This window comes from Pyrgilauda ruficollis, unplaced genomic scaffold (genome assembly GCF_017590135.1).
Source record: "Pyrgilauda ruficollis isolate IOZ18807 unplaced genomic scaffold, ASM1759013v1 scaffold21, whole genome shotgun sequence".
Lineage (NCBI taxonomy): Eukaryota > Metazoa > Chordata > Aves > Passeriformes > Passeridae > Pyrgilauda > Pyrgilauda ruficollis.
This window is the reverse complement of record NW_024520318.1, coordinates 10,687,828-10,705,724: the sequence shown is the minus strand read 5'-3', so window position 1 is coordinate 10,705,724 and position 17,897 is coordinate 10,687,828. Positions and strand designations below refer to the sequence as shown.

The 17,897-nt window shown below is 49.1% G+C and overlaps 1 protein-coding gene across 1 annotated transcript; it reads left to right on the top strand.

The window, feature by feature from the left end:
- The first annotated feature begins 65 nt into the window (after positions 1–65).
- CLDN1 (claudin 1) lies at positions 66–11,441 on the top strand. The gene is made up of 4 exons (XM_041467961.1): positions 66–360; positions 8,284–8,448; positions 8,919–9,003; positions 9,487–11,441. Exons 1-4 carry the CDS (start codon positions 138–140, stop codon positions 9,647–9,649), a joined length of 636 nt encoding a protein of 211 aa, XP_041323895.1. The 5' UTR covers positions 66–137; the 3' UTR covers positions 9,650–11,441.
- Positions 11,442–17,897: the final 6,456 nt, after the last annotated feature.

The window sequence follows — 17,897 nt, the reverse complement described above, 5'->3', positions numbered from 1 at the left end:
GCGGCCGGCAGGGGGCGCGCTCGGCGCGGGTTCAAGAGGCGCGCGGGGCGGCGCGCGGCCAGCAGAGCAGCGCGCGGGGCAGTGCGGCGCGCGCCCTCCGTCCCCTCACCGCCACCGTCCCCCCCCGGCCCGCAGACATGGCCAGCGGAGGGCTGCAGCTCCTGGGCTTCGTCATGGCCTTCCTCGGCTGGATCGGCATCATCATCAGCACCGCCATGCCCCAGTGGAAGATGGCATCCTACGCGGGGGACAACATCGTCACGGCCCAGGCGCTCTACGAGGGGCTGTGGATGTCGTGCGCCATGCAGAGCACGGGGCAGATCCAGTGCAAGGTGTACGACTCGCTGCTCAAGCTGGAGGGTAAGTTGCTGAGGGTGTCGGCGTGTCCGTCCCGTCGGGGCCGTCCCCTCCGCCCCAGCGCCTCTAGCTTCGGTCGGGGCGGAGGGGACCAGTCCCGCAGGGTCATTTCCCCGCGCTGAAGTTCAGGCTGAACTATTTGGACTGGGTTTGCCAGTCCTATTGCCCGTCCAATGTCCTGTCTCCATGGCCGTCCCGCCCGGGTGCCTGGCGCGTTGGGGATGCCTCTGCTGTCGGGTCTCACGGTCTCTGTCCCGTTGAATTTACTCAGCCTGTCCCTTCAGGGTTGAAGGTGCGGGGTTCGGGATTCCCCATCTCTTTCATGACTCCTCATCCTGTCGAGGGTCGGATGCGTGTCTCTTGGGGCTCCCCGCTAGCGCTCCCCGCCGGAGCTGAGGGTCACTCCCCGGTGACTGTCCTTCGGGGCACCCTCGGCAGTGCCGCCTCCCGGGAGGGGAGCGGGAGCTGTGCTCGGGCAGGAGCCGGAGCTGCCCCGCGTCCCCCTGCCCGCTGCCCGTCCTCCCCAAAAATGTCCCGGGGGGAGGAGGGGTGAGATTCTGTACGTGCGTTCCGGAAAGCGCCGTGTTTGCGAACAAGAGCTTTTGGCCGTGGCTGTCCAGCCAGGAATTGGGGCTGCCCTCGTTGGGCACGGCTGAGCGGCAGCAGAGCTCAGCAGCGTGGCCGGAGTGGGCTTTTGGAACACGGGTCCTGTTTGCCTTTGACTGTTTTGGTCTTTTGTTCTCTGGGAAAGCCGCTGCTGCTCCCGTGGGGCTTTTAAGCTGAGGGCTGGCAGGTGAGCTGGCCTCCTGCCCAGGCAGCACTGCCTGGAGTTTTTAGGCAGGCCAGTATGCCAAGATAATCTTTGGGTCTCTTATCTTGTCCTGGGACGGCGAGGCCATATCGTGCAGGCAGGAGCTGCAGCCCGGCCGGCCGGGGTGGCACTGGGGTATCAGCCTGGCCGGCCGGGGGTCATTCGGATGCTCAAGCCGAGCTGGAGCCTCATGAGAGGGCTGTTTCTAGAGCGCTGGGGCAGTTAACTTAGGCTGACACCGAAAAGGGTTAAAACAAATGTACTACTTTCTCAATACCCCTTGTCTCATCTCGAGTCCTGGAACACCCTCATCCCTCCCTAATTAATAAAATAATAATTGCCGTCTTGGTCACCTTCTCTTTCCCAAAAGAATGAGCAGGCAGTTTCACGTAAACCGAGGTCCGCGGGGAGTGTCCCCGAGTCCGGTTGCCACCAGCCCTTCCCGTGTGTGACGCGGTAAGCCGGACCCACCTTCGCGGCCAGCCCACATCTGTCCCTGCTGTTCCCGTGCCCCAAAGCCCGCGGGCCCCGCAGCTGGCGGAGGTGCGGGGCTGTGCCGATCGGGGCAGGGCTGGGCGCGCAGTCCGGAGTGCTCGGGGTGCTAATTACGCGTCAGCTCAGCTTCAATCCGCTTATCTCTCACGGGAGGTGGGGGGCGAAAATGCCAGCAGTGGGTGAGGAATCTCCATCCACCCCCTGGATGGCTTGCGAAAGGTAACCTTGCCTCGGGGGCTGTGTGCAGCCCATTGTGCTGTAAATGGAGCCCGCCTTGAACAGGCTCCCCAAAACCTGCCCCAGGCCCTCCTGACCTGGCCATTCATGGCTGAGCGCCGAAACCAGCTGCTCCCCTCACCTTTGTCCGGCGAACAATACAGGTTCTTCTCTTTCAGGGGTGGGAGTGACAGGGACCCGGGCTGAGCTTGTGGTGGCCTTTTCTGTTCTCGCCGAGCTCTGCAGGACGGTATGCCTGAGAATTCTCAAATAACAGGGAGATCATAGGGTATGTTATCCTCACGGAGAAAATCGGTGAGAGCTGCTGGCAAAAGGGCTCCTCGTTCTTGTGCTCCCTCACCTTGCTTAGGCTGTGCCTTTCCCTCTTTTAGGCAGGTCATGCCTGGGGACATACACCTTATCTTTCGTTTTCCCTCCTGGTGTCCCTTCAAGGTCTTGCAGTCACATAGGCCTTGGTCGGGACCAGCAGTTCTGGTTTGGGTGGAGGTGCCAAAAAAAACCAAACAAAACCCCCAAACCGTTTCTACCCAATTCAACAGCCACACCCCGGGACAGGTGCGGTGGAGAGCTCCCTTACTGCATTCATCATTGTCCTGGTGAAGGTGGCACAGCCGTGTGGGCAGAACTTCTGCCTGGCCATGCTTTCCTGCCAGGGCTTCATATGCCCCAGGTGCTCTGAGCCACATGTCAGAGCCACATGCACTGATGGGAGAGGCTCAGATCTGTAATTACTTTGTCCCTGTAGAAAGGACTGAACCTTCTTGCACCTGCAGTAACTCGTGTTTGTGGGAATGCTCAAAGGCTTTGCCAGCAAGTTTTGGAACACTGGTAGCTGTTGCCATTCCTCTGGATGTGTCAGTGCTTGGCTGCAAGGCAGAGATGGGGTTGGCACAAGCTGATGAGCACCATTAGCCAACCGAGGGGCCTCCAGCTTGCCATGTGGGCACACTGCTGGAGTGCACCCGTGCTGGCACTTCTCCCGCAGCTGTGTTCAGCTGAGGGCTTATGTCACTGCTCCTATTCAGGCAACAGAAAGGCTGCGTTTTGCTGGCTTACGTGAAAAGCAGTGCGTGGCCACACGCAGACATAGAGGCAACAAATGCCACCCTTGCAACGAGGCTTTGTTGCACAGCCTCAGCATTGTTCTTGTGGCCCTCCAGCATGGTCCATGGAGCTTAGCCCAGCTTTGTGCTCCTCGGGGTCTCAGGGGGATGGTCTCAGACAGGAGGGAGTAGGGCTCCTGGTACCTGTCTCTGAAAGTTTCCAGCCCCACCTAACCACATTCTCCTGTTCAGGACAGATGTTGTTCTGGATCCTGTCTAGGCTGTTTTAGCTGAAGATACTCATCGACCTGTTTGATTTTGCTGGGAGAGGTTCTGTGCTTGAGACAAGCTGAGACTCATCTATCACTTCATCACCCAAACCTAGTATATCTACAATGAGCTTTTGTGCCCTAGCCCAGAAAATAAACAAGGTTTTGAATGCCCTCTGGGTCAAGCAACATGGCTGAAATGTGAAATCTTCCCTCCTACACCTTTTACCAGCCTGGCTGAGCCTGTTCCAGGAGCTGGGGAAGAGAATGGGTGGGGGGAAGGAACAGTTCATGCTCAGGTTACTGCTGCTCAGTTCTGGTGGTAGGGGAGTTGGAATGGTGGCTCAGGGAGGGACAAAGCATGAGGGACATGTCCAGTTCTCCATCTTAAGATCTTGATTAAGCAGGTAGAACCTGCTGGTGTCTGTGCTTTCATGTGGGTTAAGGGTTAATTTGCTACTGTGTTTCTCAATCCTTGTTCCTTCCTGATGAAAAATTGTGATTGAGTGATAAAACAGTCTCACTTGTGCTGGCTTTGAGAAGGTAGAGGGTTACTTGGAATGCCACCGAGGCTGTTCCTGTGCAGTGCCCTGGTGTGTCTGCAGGAGGGGATGGATGGGAGTCTGTTGCAATGCACTGGCTTTATTGCTCTACAAGCAGCTTCTAAGCAGCTTTTAGTAGCTGGTGTTACTATGTGTTACTAAATCTCTTGGCAAGGGAATTTCCAGGCTTTGTGGCAAAGCAGGCTGCCCAGGTCTCCTCTGACCAGGAATCTGGAAATGGTGGTTACCATGCTTGTCTTACTACCCATCTTTATTTGTCAGTGAGGGTAGGAGGGCATTGAACTTTACTTGCTTTCAGATATGCAGAGTACAAGGCCACTGTTACCTACTGAACTTGCCTCTTGTGCACTGGACATGCAGGAGGGAGTTCCCAACCTTCCCATTTTGTAAAAAAATAAAAAAAACCAAAACAGGACCCAGAGTCCCTGTCGTGCCTGGATACCCCGGTATGGTCTTTTAGACTTGTAGGGAGGTGCTTTGAAAGTGTCCAGACTGGATTCTGATGCTGATGGGTATGCAAGGTGGGCCTTTGCAGGGTCTGGTGAGGGGGTTGAAAGCCGCCAAGCCATTAGCAGCTTTTAGGTGCAGTGAGAACAACTTCAAAGCATGAGAGATGTTTGCTGGCCACCTCTGAAGCGCTTACTGCTTGCTTAGGTCTTCAGTCCCCTGTCTACTGCACTAAAGTAACTTTCACATTCTGGCAGGGTAGACCGGCAGGATCTCAGCTCTCGCTCCTTGCTTTCATGGAACCCCGGTGGGAAGGCTGAACAGTGGAACATGCTTGCTATACTGCAGGGGTGCTTGTAACTCCTGGGGAACTTCCCTCATAAGGATTAGAGGGAACTGCAGAGCATCTGTTTCACCTGTATTTTGTCATCAGTTACTTGGATGAAGGCCCATGGGAAGGGAAGGAAAAGTCCTTATTTTAAATTAAGGCAGTTGATGAGCATCTCTATCAGAGAATAATCTGCACACAAAGCCATTACAGCAATTTTGCCTTACAAACAGGCATTACAAAAATCCCATGGCACTTTCCCAGCAGCTTTTCTGTAATATAAATGACATAAGCAGATTGAATAAGGAAATGCAGTGATAGAGAAAACCGTCAAACATCTGCAGGTGAAGTACTGAAGTATTTTTTATATAACTAAGCAGTTACCAGCAATTACTTATGTCTCAGTTAATGATAGTTGTGGGAAGGAAAGCATATTACTTAGGCCTCAGATAAACTGAATAAGGTTGTTCATGTCCAAAACCACTAACAATAATTCTGAATGGTTTGTTAGTATCTTTTTAAAAAGATGTGGGGCTTATTTTGTGAAACAGGTGTGAGCTGCAGCTGCATGTTTGTGGACTTTGGGGTTTTTTATGCCCTGTAGAATGCACATTTGTTATTAATTGTCATCAGGCATTTTAAGCCTCTGTTCTTCAGTTCTTGCTGCTTTGTTGCTAAGCACTTTCAGACCATGTCTTTCATTGTTAACCAGCAATCAAAAGGCTTGGCTTCAGAGTGAATACTGGTTTGTATTTACAAAATACTCTTGCCATCTGACAGCTCTTGTTTGGTGCCAGGACACTTTGTCTCACCTTGTGTTGGACTGTTTTTTCCCCAAGGGCCCCCAAGACTGCCTGGGTTTTCCTGTTCCCGTTGGTGAGACAGTTGCAGCAGCAAGGAGTGTGGGGGAAATCCTGTTTTCCCTTTATTATGGTAGAAGTTGTAAAGCTAAATTGCTGTGGATTACTTCTACTTGCTGTCGGCAGCCTGTCCTGTTTAGCAGGTTGAGACAATATTGTACTTGTATAATTTTGGATTTTTAAAGCATCTGGAAAGGCCCGTGTGAACAACAGAACTATTATTAAAGTAGCTTTCCCAGCCCCTGGATGTGCAGCTTCCATTGACAGCGTGTCTGTTAATGTGTAGTTACTAACTGGTAGCTTGTATGATGATTAACTGTGGCCAGTGCACTGCACACATTGCAAAAGTGGTAGGAGGACAAAAGCGCTGCCTCCCAGGCTGTGCTGGGAGCACAGGGCAGGTGGAGGACGGTTGGCTAACACAGCCATGTCATATTACAGCTTCTGGGGACAAAGGAACAGAATGTTCTGCAAAGGCAGAACCTGTTCTGCTGTCCCACTGCAAGTTTCCTCCGTGTTTCTGTCCCTTTGTGAGCCATGCATGAGGAGGGGGCGAGGGCACCAGGAGTTGTCCCAGCAGCGTCTGCTGAGAGTGGGCAGCCCTGGGGAGTGCTCACAATGCTGTATTTTGTTCAGCTGCTTCTGCAAAGCTGTTGTGGCATGCATCCAGTTAATACTTACACATATTGAGATTTTGGTGTGTTTCATAGTTGGGTTTTTAGAGGTCATAGAAACCTTTTCCAGCATTTTCCTGTGTTTGTCCCTTGGCACTGTGTGTGAAGGTGAAATATTTCTTTCCAGCCTTATAACTGTTTTTCCAATTTTTAGAGATAGCATTGCCTATTTTGAGCTTCATGAAAGAACTCTTTCAAAACCCCCTCCTATAAAGTAATTTCTTCTGCAGCAAGACTGAGCCAAACTTGCTGTAGTCTTGATAAAACAGGTTTGGTACCTCTGCAGAACATATGGTTTCCCATGCCTAGTACAAACTGGTATTCAGCCATGGGCCTCTCCAGAGCTTCTGCTGTAGGGCACAATTTAGCCTTAAATGTATGGCAGCTGAGTTGCTTGCCTGGGTGGCAACCTGTCAGCTGAAGCCTTTCTGAACACTGGCATCACTTTTGTAAGGTAGAAATTACTTTTGGAGTGTAATCTCTGACACTGGAGATAAACCAATTAAAAACGAGTTTGGATAGTGCAGTGGTGATTTATGCTAAAGTGACAACTGGCTTTGTTAATGGGTTTCTGTACATGCAGCAGATGGGCTTTGATTAACACTTGGGTGGTGTGGAGGTGTGTCACCTTCCCCTTTGAAGGAAGTGAGAGATGATATTAGCCAAGCTGATTGAGGAATTTTTCCCAAGAAAGCCAACACATCTTATGAAAGCGTATTCCTTCCTGTTGCTCTGATTGTCTTTTTGTTGTGCTGTTTGTAACTGGTTTCATAATGTGTTTACAGAACAATAAGGTTGGGTGTGCAGGGGCAGATGCAGATCTGTTTTAGAGCAGAATTAGAGCATGGTGTTGGTATGGGTCACAGGAATTTTCCTGCACAAGCAGTTCTGTGGGACAAAGTGTAGTAAAGAAGCTGCAGAGGATGGCTGTGTGGCTTTGCTCTCCTCCTGGCCAGTGCCGGGTCTGAGCTCTGAGTTTCAGATTGGGCCACAGAGCCCATTGCTGGGGCAGGGACTCAGATGGGCTCACCATGCCAGCCCTGACTGAGTGTGCAGGTGCTCTGTTGCAGGCTTAAATCTTGCAGTTCAAGTCTGAAATGCTTTGCAGAGCTCTACCAGGATGCAGTCAGGGTGTTTTGAGGGGTGAGCTCTGTGTCAGGGGACACCTGTGCCTTGGTTACAGCATGCTCCTTGGAGCTTATTCATTTTATTAACCAGCCCTGTTTGTTCTCAGGGCTTTACAGGGCTGTGTATGAAAATTCATTCTGTTGAAACAAACCTGATTTGCCAGACAATGAAGCTCAGGCTCTTATTTCACTGCTAGTCAGGTGTTTTGTCTCGTGAGGGTTTTTTTAGTAATGACTTAATTTACTTTACTACTTTTCTTTGGTAAGAAAATCTAAGTTCAGTAGCTCACATTCATAGGGTTAGTGTGTCTTCATGCGTTCAGATGACTCGATATAAAAACCAAATCCCGAGGTACACCAAGTTTGTCTGCTGAGAACTCACTATAGGAGGCATCACCCTCTGCTCCAACTCTTCAAAAGCACAAGAAGCTCTTAAAGCATTTGAATATCTTTGAGTCAATTAAGCTCAATATTTTATGTAGAAAACAAGGTATTTTTCAATTGTCTGGGGGAGTCCCATTTCTTTTGCAGTTGTATTTTTGTACCCTCTGGTACTCAAACTGAGGATGTAGCACAAAAAACATCTAAATCAGCACTGAGTTATTTGTATAAAAGACGGGTTTTGGAAGTGTTGACCAGTAAATGGGCCTCGCTGTCTGCTGTGGCACTATTCATATGTATGTCACTATTCATATTAAAACATGTGCTTAAGTACTTTGTCAAGGTAGAGCCTAAATCTGAATACTTCTTTTGATAAACAGATATGTCCTTCCAATTGGGATTCAAATGATCAAGGAACAAAAGATGTCTGAGGGCAATTCCCAGGTCATTTCCTGCAAAAGGCCGCTGCATGCCCTTGTTCCGCATGCATTTTAGAAGAGCCAGAGAGCCCTCTGATCCTGATGCACGGCAGCCTTGAGACTAAAGTTGAGAAGGAATGTCTTGCTTGGCTGTATCCTGTGTATTAGGGAGCAGGAATATTTAGATAGAAAATTGTTGAGCCCAGTAATTTGAATTTTGATTTGTGTCTTGAGTTTACTTTGTGGGTAACTCAAATACTCTTGTCTTCTAGGCAGTCTGCAGGCCACAAGGGCTTTGATGGTGGCTTCAATACTCCTGGGGCTCGTTGGGATGTTTGTTGCTGTGACAGGCATGAAATGCATGAAGTGCATGGAAGATGACCAGGTGAAGAAGATGAGGATGGCTGTCTTCGGTGGGGTGATCTTCATCATTTCAGGTCGGTAACATACAGATGTGCTGTTTCCTACGTGGCGTATATCCTGTGCAGGATGTGGGAGGGCTTGATGTGTTCCAAGAGCATTTTGGTTTGGGAACTCCTTAGAGGACTTTGGTTCAGGTTACCTGAGGCACCTTGGCACTGGCATTACAATCTCCATATGAACTTCATGCTTTCCATATCTGTTGGCAGAGCTGGGTTTGACCCTGCTGCAGTGAGAAAAGGCTGTCAGCAGAGCAGTCCTGCCTTTGCTGCAGTGTAACTGTGGGAAGCCTCAGATCTGTTATCAACTTCTCTCTCAACCAGCACTAAATGGAACAGCTCAGAACTTCCAGGGTAGCAGCAGCTCAGCTTTACTCCAGATGCTGATACTGCTGCATCCTTATTTTTGCAGTGATTTTGCTGTTTTTTTTTGTTTGTTTTTTTTTTTTTTTCCTTAAGCCATGACATTATGTTCTCTTCATGTGCAGGTCTGGCAGCGCTGGTGGCCACCTCGTGGTATGGGAACAGAGTGGCTCGGGCCTTTTATGACCCTTTCACCCCAGTCAACACCAGGTACTGACCCACTTGGCATAACACACTAGTTTAGTATTGCAAATGCTCACAGGGCTTTGGTTTGGGTAGCAGTCACTCAAAACAAAGAAAGGAATTTTCTGAACTAGCAGGGTTGGCCTCAGGCTGTGCAGAAAGAGCTGGGACCAGATCTCATTGTCCACGGAGTTCTTAGGTCTTGGCTTTAAGGTAGCATCACTGCCAGAGACCTTATGGGTGGGACTTCTGTGATTTTTGCCCCACTACATGCTAAAGGGCTGGTTTGCTAAAGAGCTTGGCCTGCAGCTGTTGGGGGTGACCCAAAATACTGGAGAAACCCAGCTCTGAGCTTTGAGGGTCAACAAAGCCTGACTGCTCCAAGCTGCTGCCTTGTAGAAAGCCACGCCATCCCAGTTTCTGCTTCCTCCTGCTTTGTGTGAATGTATAACTACAAGAGATACCTCTGGATTACAGTGATTCTCACTTTCTCCCTTCTTTCTTCTCCAGATTTGAGTTTGGGTCAGCTCTCTTCATTGGCTGGGCAGCTTCATCTCTGGCCATACTGGGGGGATCCTTCCTGTGCTGCTCCTGTCCACGGAGAGAAACTTCATATCCACCTACCCGAGGCTACCCAAAAAATGCCTCCTCCACAGGGAAGGATTATGTATAATGGAACAAAGAAGAGGAGCCACCAGCACTGGTAGTGAAAGCATTTTGGAGAGGACACTACAATGCCACTGTCCTGAGCAGAGTCCAGGCTCTAGGTTCTGCCTTCCTCTTCTCCCAAAAATGTGTATATTTTTGTAATCCTCTTTGCTACTGGACGTAACTTCTCCTTTTTCTCCCAGCCCGTGGAGGAAGGCTAGCCTAGATTCATAGGTATTGCCACTGGAAAGATGAAACCTCCAAGCTTGGGTTAAGTTTAGTATTTGGGAGTAAAAGGGAAAATGATACTGTTTTTATAGACGGATGTTGGTGCTTTTTTTAGTTGGTCGTTTTTATTTTTTTTTTAAATAGATGGTAACAATTCAGTCCCATATCCCATTAAGTTAGAGCCCAGTGTGGTGTGTGTAGAAATTAAAGGAACATATATTATATACAGAATGATGAAACCAATAGCTTAAGGGGAAACATAATTTTGGGGAAAAGGCTTTACACGTAAGAATGTTTGAAGAGGTGTAAAATGCTCTTGTACTGTCTTATTGGCATCATCTTCAGCACCCTCCTATCCATGCAGACAAAGAGTCAGAAACAAATTGCTGTGGCTTAAGTGGAAATCCACAAAGTCCATGCACATGCTGTTGGCTAATGGAAGATGCAGTGTAAGGTAGAGACCACAGAAGTTATCAGACTCCCAAAGCATCTGCAAGTTTCCCTGGTGCCAGGGAAGAGCTCAAGGAAAAGGATTGCCTTCTGTTTTCACTGTGTGTCTCTGGTGAGGCTGTGGCTGTTCCTTAGACACCAGGTGCTGCCAGTGAATGTTTCTCCATGTTCCCATCCTGGCAGCTGAGCTTGAAGCTTTATCCCCATGTATGTTACAGGTCACCTTTTACACTCTCCTCTTTCCTCGAGGCTTTCTCATTGGGCTTAGTTTCCCAATCTGTTTGCCTGATGCAGCTAGCTGTGTTAAACCAAACTGAATGCACTGCCACTCCCTGATGTTTCCCCAAGGATACCTCACACACTGCCATTCCATCCTGTCTATTTCTTGTAAACACTTTCAGTGATGATATGAAGGCAAATTCCAAGAAAACTGACCCAAAGGTTATGGCATTTGCTTGTAATCCAAGCTCACCAAAGAGGAAAAAACAAACATTTTAAAGATATAGCCATCCTTACATAGTAAATCATATCTAGAAAAATAATAATGCTGTTCATGAGAAGTTCCCACCCCTTTCCCCGAAACACCCACTCAGTCATTTGGTGTTGGCTGACACTGGGAGTTAAGTCTTATGATTCCTAGAGGGATGGTGCCACTTCTCCAAAGCTCAGCCTTTTTGTATAGAAGGAAACTGGTGCTTCTGACCAGGCTTTATAAGTGTGTATATGTTCAGAGGCATCAGATCTCTTGATTTCCTTCTGTAGACCAGGGACAGCCTCTGGCTGAGCTGTGTACCACGTTGGTGGTCTGTACAAGCCTTGTACCTCTGTACCTGACTCCTGCAGCATAAAGTTACTAAAAGAAACCAAGCAGAGCATTTGCTTCAGGCTCCAGTTGCTGTTGGCCTGTACTTGGAGCTGGGCCATGTGGCTTCCCCTTCTCCATGGGGAATTGCCTGTGCACAGCAGCTGCCTAGGGAGACCTCTTGTCTTGGGAGGTGGCAGCTCAGGTCACATTAAAGAGCTGCTGAAGTCTGTGCTTTTGTATTTGCATTAACCCTGAGCCAGGGAGCAGATGCTTGTGCTGAGAACTTGTACAAAGTGTTTAAACAATTTCAATAAATGGACTTTTTTAAGGAAAATCAGACTATTACTTCATTTCTTGTTTTTGAGCAGAACTTGGAACAGTGCACATGGAAGTGAAGAGTGGGACTTGGGCTTTTAGGAGCCTGCCTGCCAGGATGGAGCTTGTTTAGCTGTGTGTATCTACAGCAGACATAGGTGGGGACAGATCTTCTGCAGTGAGTCAGGCAGTTGTGGCCTCTGGCAGAAACTCACCCAGTAATTGCTCCGATTGCAGCCCAGGAACCAGAAGGTCTGCTCTGCTCCTCAGCAAGGCAGGCTGCACCCTGGGTGGAGCAGGAAGGGGCAGGGGGAAGGCAGACTGTCCCTGGCAGGGGAGTGGGAGCTGCAGGAATGGGGAAGGGATAGGGCACAGAGCCAAGGTGTTCCCAGGAGAGGTCCTCTGCCTTCAGAGCAGGGAGAGCCCTGCTGATCCATGTGTGGCTCCTTCATCTCACTCTAAGGTCCTTCAGGGAGTGTGCTTCCATTGTGACAGCGCAACCTTTTTTGCAGGCCAGGTAGAGAATGGTTCCTGTTGGACACGGGGTCTTCTAACCTGCACCAATACCTCTCCCTGCTTCTATCTGCCCTGAAAACCTTTTTCTGTTCATCAGGGTTTTGAGTTCATCCCTTTCATATTTTTAAGTACTTGTGATGAGAGGCAAACTGTATTTAAAACATTTTCTTAAGCTCAGTCAAGGAGCTGCCTCCTCTGGTCTCTCACTCTCCAAGGGCTGTTTGCTTTTGTAATTACAAACAATAGGAACAAAGCTAATTAGGCCTTGTAAAGCTGGCAGAGCAAAACAGCCAGGCATGTGGCTGGCTGAGTGAGCTTGCAGTGCCTGGAGCAGGCTGGTTGCCTGGCATAGTTTGGGGTCTATGGTCATTCTTATTCCAACCTGTCAATTAGTCAAGGATTTCCATTGAGATTAATTTTTTCCCATGTTTTCGTGCTCTCTCCCTCTCCAAGGACTCTTGCAGCTTCTACTCTCAGGTTTCCTGGGCAGAAGAAAAGAGGAAAGCAATCCCATCTATAAAATGGTCAGTAAGACTTCTCAGCAGCTGGCAAAAATAGACCACTGCAGGAGATGCAGATCTGTGTGTGAGGCTGGCACAGAGGCAGGAGCCCGAGGCTACCTTGTTTGTTTGTTTGCTATATTTTAACTGGACAAAATTCAAAGCCAAACTCATTTCCTCTCCCTTTCTGCCATGATCATGCAATTCTACTTGGCCACGTTTCATACAACCCTTTGGCCATCTCTGCTGTAGTTTGCTCAGAAAAGGAGTTGCATGGGTTGAAAGTTGGGGGAGTTGCTCACTGGATTTCAGTCTTTGCACGTGACTGACATTCCTGCTGCTAAAGCCATCTTGCAATGAAATGATGGCATTTGTCTCTGCAGACAATGGGAACTTTGACTGCTTTTTGGCACCTTCTTCCACATCATATTTATTATTCACATGGTGCCAGAGCTCTGTATACTATGCAGGGAACTTCACTGTCAGTGGGAATTACATGCTCATTTATATTACTTAGATATTTTGAAGGAGTTAGAGACCTCAAGATGTTTTTGGAATAGCATCAGCCTGTTGGATTTCTTGGCTTCTCCAGCTCAATAATTTTAAGAAATCATCCATGCCCAATGCCTTTTTCAGATTCAGTTTCTGATTTGCACATGAGCTTCTTGTAATAAATTTGGCTTTGTTTTCTGCTCTGAACACATAGCTAAAGAGTATTAAAGCACTGAAAACTGACAAGATCACAGAAATAGCCAAGAGACCTAGTGACAGCTGTTTGTGAAACACTCATACAAGCTCAGAATCTTTAATATAAGGCAGAAGCAGAAATAATGGCATTACCGAGGGAAAGAAGTTAATGAAGGACTTCTTAAGAGAAAACCCTGGGAAAAAAAAAACCACTAAGCTTCTGAAGTTGCTCAAAACCAGCAGATTTACAAATGTAGATGAGTAACCAGATTGACACATCTTGCGCCTTCGTCCCTGAGCTGGAGACATTTGGAGTAACTTTAGGGCACCAGTGAAGTGACAATGATGTGAAATTGTCTATCTTTTCACAAAGGACAGCTAAAAGCTGCCAATGGTAGCAGCATCTTCCAGGGTCTTACACCTACATTTACCTGAAAAGTTATTTTGTGATCAGCTCTTTGCACAGTATCAGCGCTGCAGTCAAATCACAGAACAGCCGGGGACCTTTCCTTGTCACCTTGTCCATGCCCCTGCAAGGGGTGGGGACATCTTCAATAAATCCTGCAATGTCAGACCTCACAAGTGGCCAAAGCCCTAGCAGCTAGTGTGAATCCCATCAGGGTGTGTATCCCACAATGTTTGCCCACCACCTTAGCAACTACCAGCTGGCAGAGGAGATGGCTGGTGTCACACGGAGCAGAGGAGCCACAGGCTCACAACAGCCACGTGTTTCAGCCAGGGCTTTGCATCCAGCTGAGCTGAGCTTTCCAAACTGGCCTTTGGGTTGCAACACAGACAGTATTGCAAGGGTGTCCTCCCCGTCCCCCTTCATTACCCTCTTCATTCCTCTACTCCCACTGCTTCTTCAATTTGCCTTGTAGCTGTTTCCCTGCTTCTAGAAGTGCAGCCTGCGACAAGGAGCTTGTTCTTCTATAGCAGATTGCTTTTGACCCTTTCTGCAGCTCCTGAAGTCCTGTGCTCGGGCATCTGCATCACTGAGCAGAAAGGGAAAAGCACTCCTTTGTTGAGCCTCATGTGCTTGATTGGAAAACATCCCAACTCCTACAGCTTTTCCAGAAAAGCCCTGCCTGGATTCCTAGCATACTGCATCAGGGACTTGGTGTTCCTAGGATCTACATTTCCTACAGGGACCTGCTGTGGATATCAGCAGCCCCTTGAGCTATGGAGCCTGTGGGTGCTCCTGCTTTGCTGCCACAGGGGCCACAAGGAGCCCTGGGTTCTGCCTAGGCTGGGGGCCAAGCCCTGGGCAGCCCACCTGGATAACTCATCTGCTGGGTTTGCCTTGAGGCACAGAAGCCGCCCTCCACTCTGATCTGGTTCATCAGCCAGGCCCAGGAGCAGGTTTCATGTCAGAAACATGAATTTTGATGTTAAGTTTCCCATATATTTGCCTTGCTCTAGAATGGCTCTGCTTCCATTGTGTCCTGATTCACTATATTTGTACAGGTACCTTCCTCCTGCTAGAAGGAGGACTGTTTGCAAAAGTGTTTTCATCACCAGGCAGGTCCCTCTGACCATTCCAGGCTGTTGCTGGCTGGTACAGCCAGGCTGGGTGGCACATTCTGGGACATTGCACAAGTCTGCATTCTTACCATGGTGTTTTTGTACTTCACCTACCACATCATAAAATTCCACACCTGCCTTTTGTCCAGGAAGGTGAAGGATGTGACTGACATAAAAAAAACTGTGTTTTCACATCAGGGTAGAGGATCCCCAGGACTGAGGGGTCCAAAGACAGTCTTTGCCAATGTCCTGTAGCTTGCAGGTGGGTTTTAATGGAAAAAAAAAAAAAAAAAAAAAAAAGGAGAACGTGTGGGAAGAACAACATGAACTATCTAGTGCCAAGCTTTCTTACTTCCTAAGCTCCCAGAAAAGTCCCAGCTATGTGAAAGCTGCTCAGTGCTAGTACCCTGCCATGGATTCACCTCCCACTGCAGCCAAGGGCTTTGACTTTTCGTTTCGAACCACACAGCAAGGTTCAGCAGGTGGGAGGCATGGGATGCTGCTGCTCCCAGCCCAGCCCTCCTGGCTGCCCTTGGAGCCAGCTGCCCCAGCAGGACAGCAACCGGGGCGACTAAAAACAAGCTCAGCCAAGGGAAAAAAAAGCAAGAAATAGCATTCTTATTACAAGGTAAACAGTATTAACTCCGTCTTGGGGGAGTAGAAACATCACGGCGGTGATCGGCTTTTCTGCCCACAAGCCGTGGAAGGGCGGTGGAACGCGCCCCACCCTCCCCTTGTGTAACACTCCCCAGCAGCAGCTGTAAATAATCATTTACCTGTGTCTGCTCCTCTTTCCCGGCTTTATTCGTTCAGTGCAGCCCCCGGAAGGGTGGCTGCCCTGAGGTGTGCATGGCACAGCCTCAGCCCCGGGGCTGGCAGAGCTGTGTCCCACCAGCCAGAGCTGGGAGCCCCGGGCTACTCCTGCGAGCACGGCTGCCAGCTGCGCTAAGGGGGATGGGACAGTGTGGGCTGCATTTGTTGTTTTTTCAGGGAAAAGAGCTCAACGGTTCCTTTTAATTATTGTTTTCCCAGACCCACAATAACATCTCTCCACACTGCATTCTCTAGAAAAGGTCTGGTAAAAACACGTTGGCCAAAACACATCTGTCAGAGAGCCAGGTCTGCTTGTTTACCTGATGCCAGGATTTCAACACAGGTGCTCTGAAGTCTTCTCTGAACCTTTCCTGACTTCAGATCCTCAGAAACTTGGGACAGAAAGGGAAGTTAGTCCCTTCCTATGTGCTTTCCCCACCCCCACAATGAGTAAAAATGCCTCAGAACTGACCCAGACCTGCGGGTAGTCACTTTTGTTGAGATTTACTGGTCACTGTCATATTGTAGCATGACAAAACCATCCTTTGGGAAGTATGCGTGGGATGGAGGCTCTGGGAGCATGAGCAGAAATGTGACCATGCCCAGGCAGCCCTGTGCACAGAGCAGGGGACATGAGGAGTAATGAAACCCTCGGCTGCTGTCTTCCTTTGGGGAGGGATGTGGCCTTGGCCCAGCAAGCAGAGTCTGCACAAGAGGGAGTCTAATTTACAGTGCCCTGTAATTTGCTGATGCCGTAATATGTTTAGCTTGGGGAGAAGGCCGTGTTGATGTTACCGTGTTCACTCATACTGGAGCTGTGGTGTGTTCCATCCACATGGAAAACAATTCCACACAGGGCTGGGCCATCCCCATGAAAATAACGGGCAGTAGCTCAGCTGGGGCTGAGCTGTTGGGTTGAGCTTTCGTGGGTGGGAGCAGCCCCTGAACCCTCCAGACCCAGGTAGGATATGACAGCCCAGCACATGCTGCAGTGACACCCACTCTTCCTTAAAAACTGCTGCCAGGGTTAATTAGACTTCAGGTGTCAGCACAGGACCAAGCAGGATCTCCCTAATGCTTTTGTACTGGCCCCAAATCACTGGCTGCAGTGTCAGAAAGCATAGCTCCATCCCGCTATCGATGATTTTCCTCTAACTCGTGCTTTTTTTTGAGTCCAGGCAATGACGGTGAGAATATTGTCAGTACCAACAGTGATAGCAGAAACAATACAAATGATCTCAAGACACAGACTGGGGTGCCAAGGTGATACTAGACAGACAGCCAGCAAATAATTACTGCTCTGTGATCAGGTGCTGCTTTGGGATACAACATTGTCGTGGCTGAAACACACCTCTCTCTTTGCCTGGTAGATCTGTTAGTAGTAATTGCTTATACCTGTGCAGTGTCTGAGCTCATGGGACTGCTCCAGGCTGTGTGCTGCATCTTTCAGGGTAACACTGCAGGACTGAGCCCTGCAGATACAGAAAACACTGGTTTGAAATTCAAGCTAACTCCAGAGCAAGTATTTCTTTCCACAAGGCTTACATGGCTCTTTACACCTAAATTCTTCATCATCCTCAGAGCAGCCAAGTGAGTTAGGACAGTGTCTTCACTCTGCTTACAGATGGGCAGCAGGCAAACCAGAGCCCTGAACCCTAAATGCCTGAAACCAAGTGAAGTGCCTACAGATCCAGGAGGCTTTGGACTTGGGTCTTCTGTCATCTGTGCTGGTGCTTGTCCTCCTCCACTAATGCACCACCCACTCAGGGAGCTCTGTGTGTGCTGGTGTGGGGGTACCCAGACGTGAGGAGTTATTAACTCTGTCTGCAGGCACAGGATGCAGATGGACCACTCAGTCCTCAAGCTGCCCTGGAAAGGGAGAAGTCTCCCTTGCTCCATCCTTGCCAGCCATATGTTCTTGAGTCCTTCTTTTTGCCCCCTCTGGACTCTCTTCACTCACACTGAGCCGAGTGAAGAGTTCTCTGCTGGGTTTGCCAGTGGGTGCTCAGGCCAGAGAAGGCAGCGAGCTGGGCTGAGACCCTGCAGCTCAGAGGCAAGGGAGAAAAGCAGAGTGGTGGGGTAGGACCACACTTCTGGCACCAATGACTCCCTGGGCAAGGCAGGTCAGCAAAGCTACCAGGCTTTCCATGGAATTCCTCAGACATGGGAACATTAAGTAAGAGTCTGCCTGGAGTCCTATATTTCAGAGGAATGATGAAATTTTCCTTGCACACACCTATTTCTACTGAAGGCAAGAATTAGTCCTGATTCAGGGCAGCTCTTATCACTGCAAGACAATGTTTTAATAGGAATTTCCTTATAATTTGTTCCCAAAGCCAGGCTCAGGCCAGCTTTGAAAGATGATGATATCATGACCAAAGTTCAGAGCAGATAAAAATGGCTCTTACAGAATTGCACTCAGTATGAACCTTTTT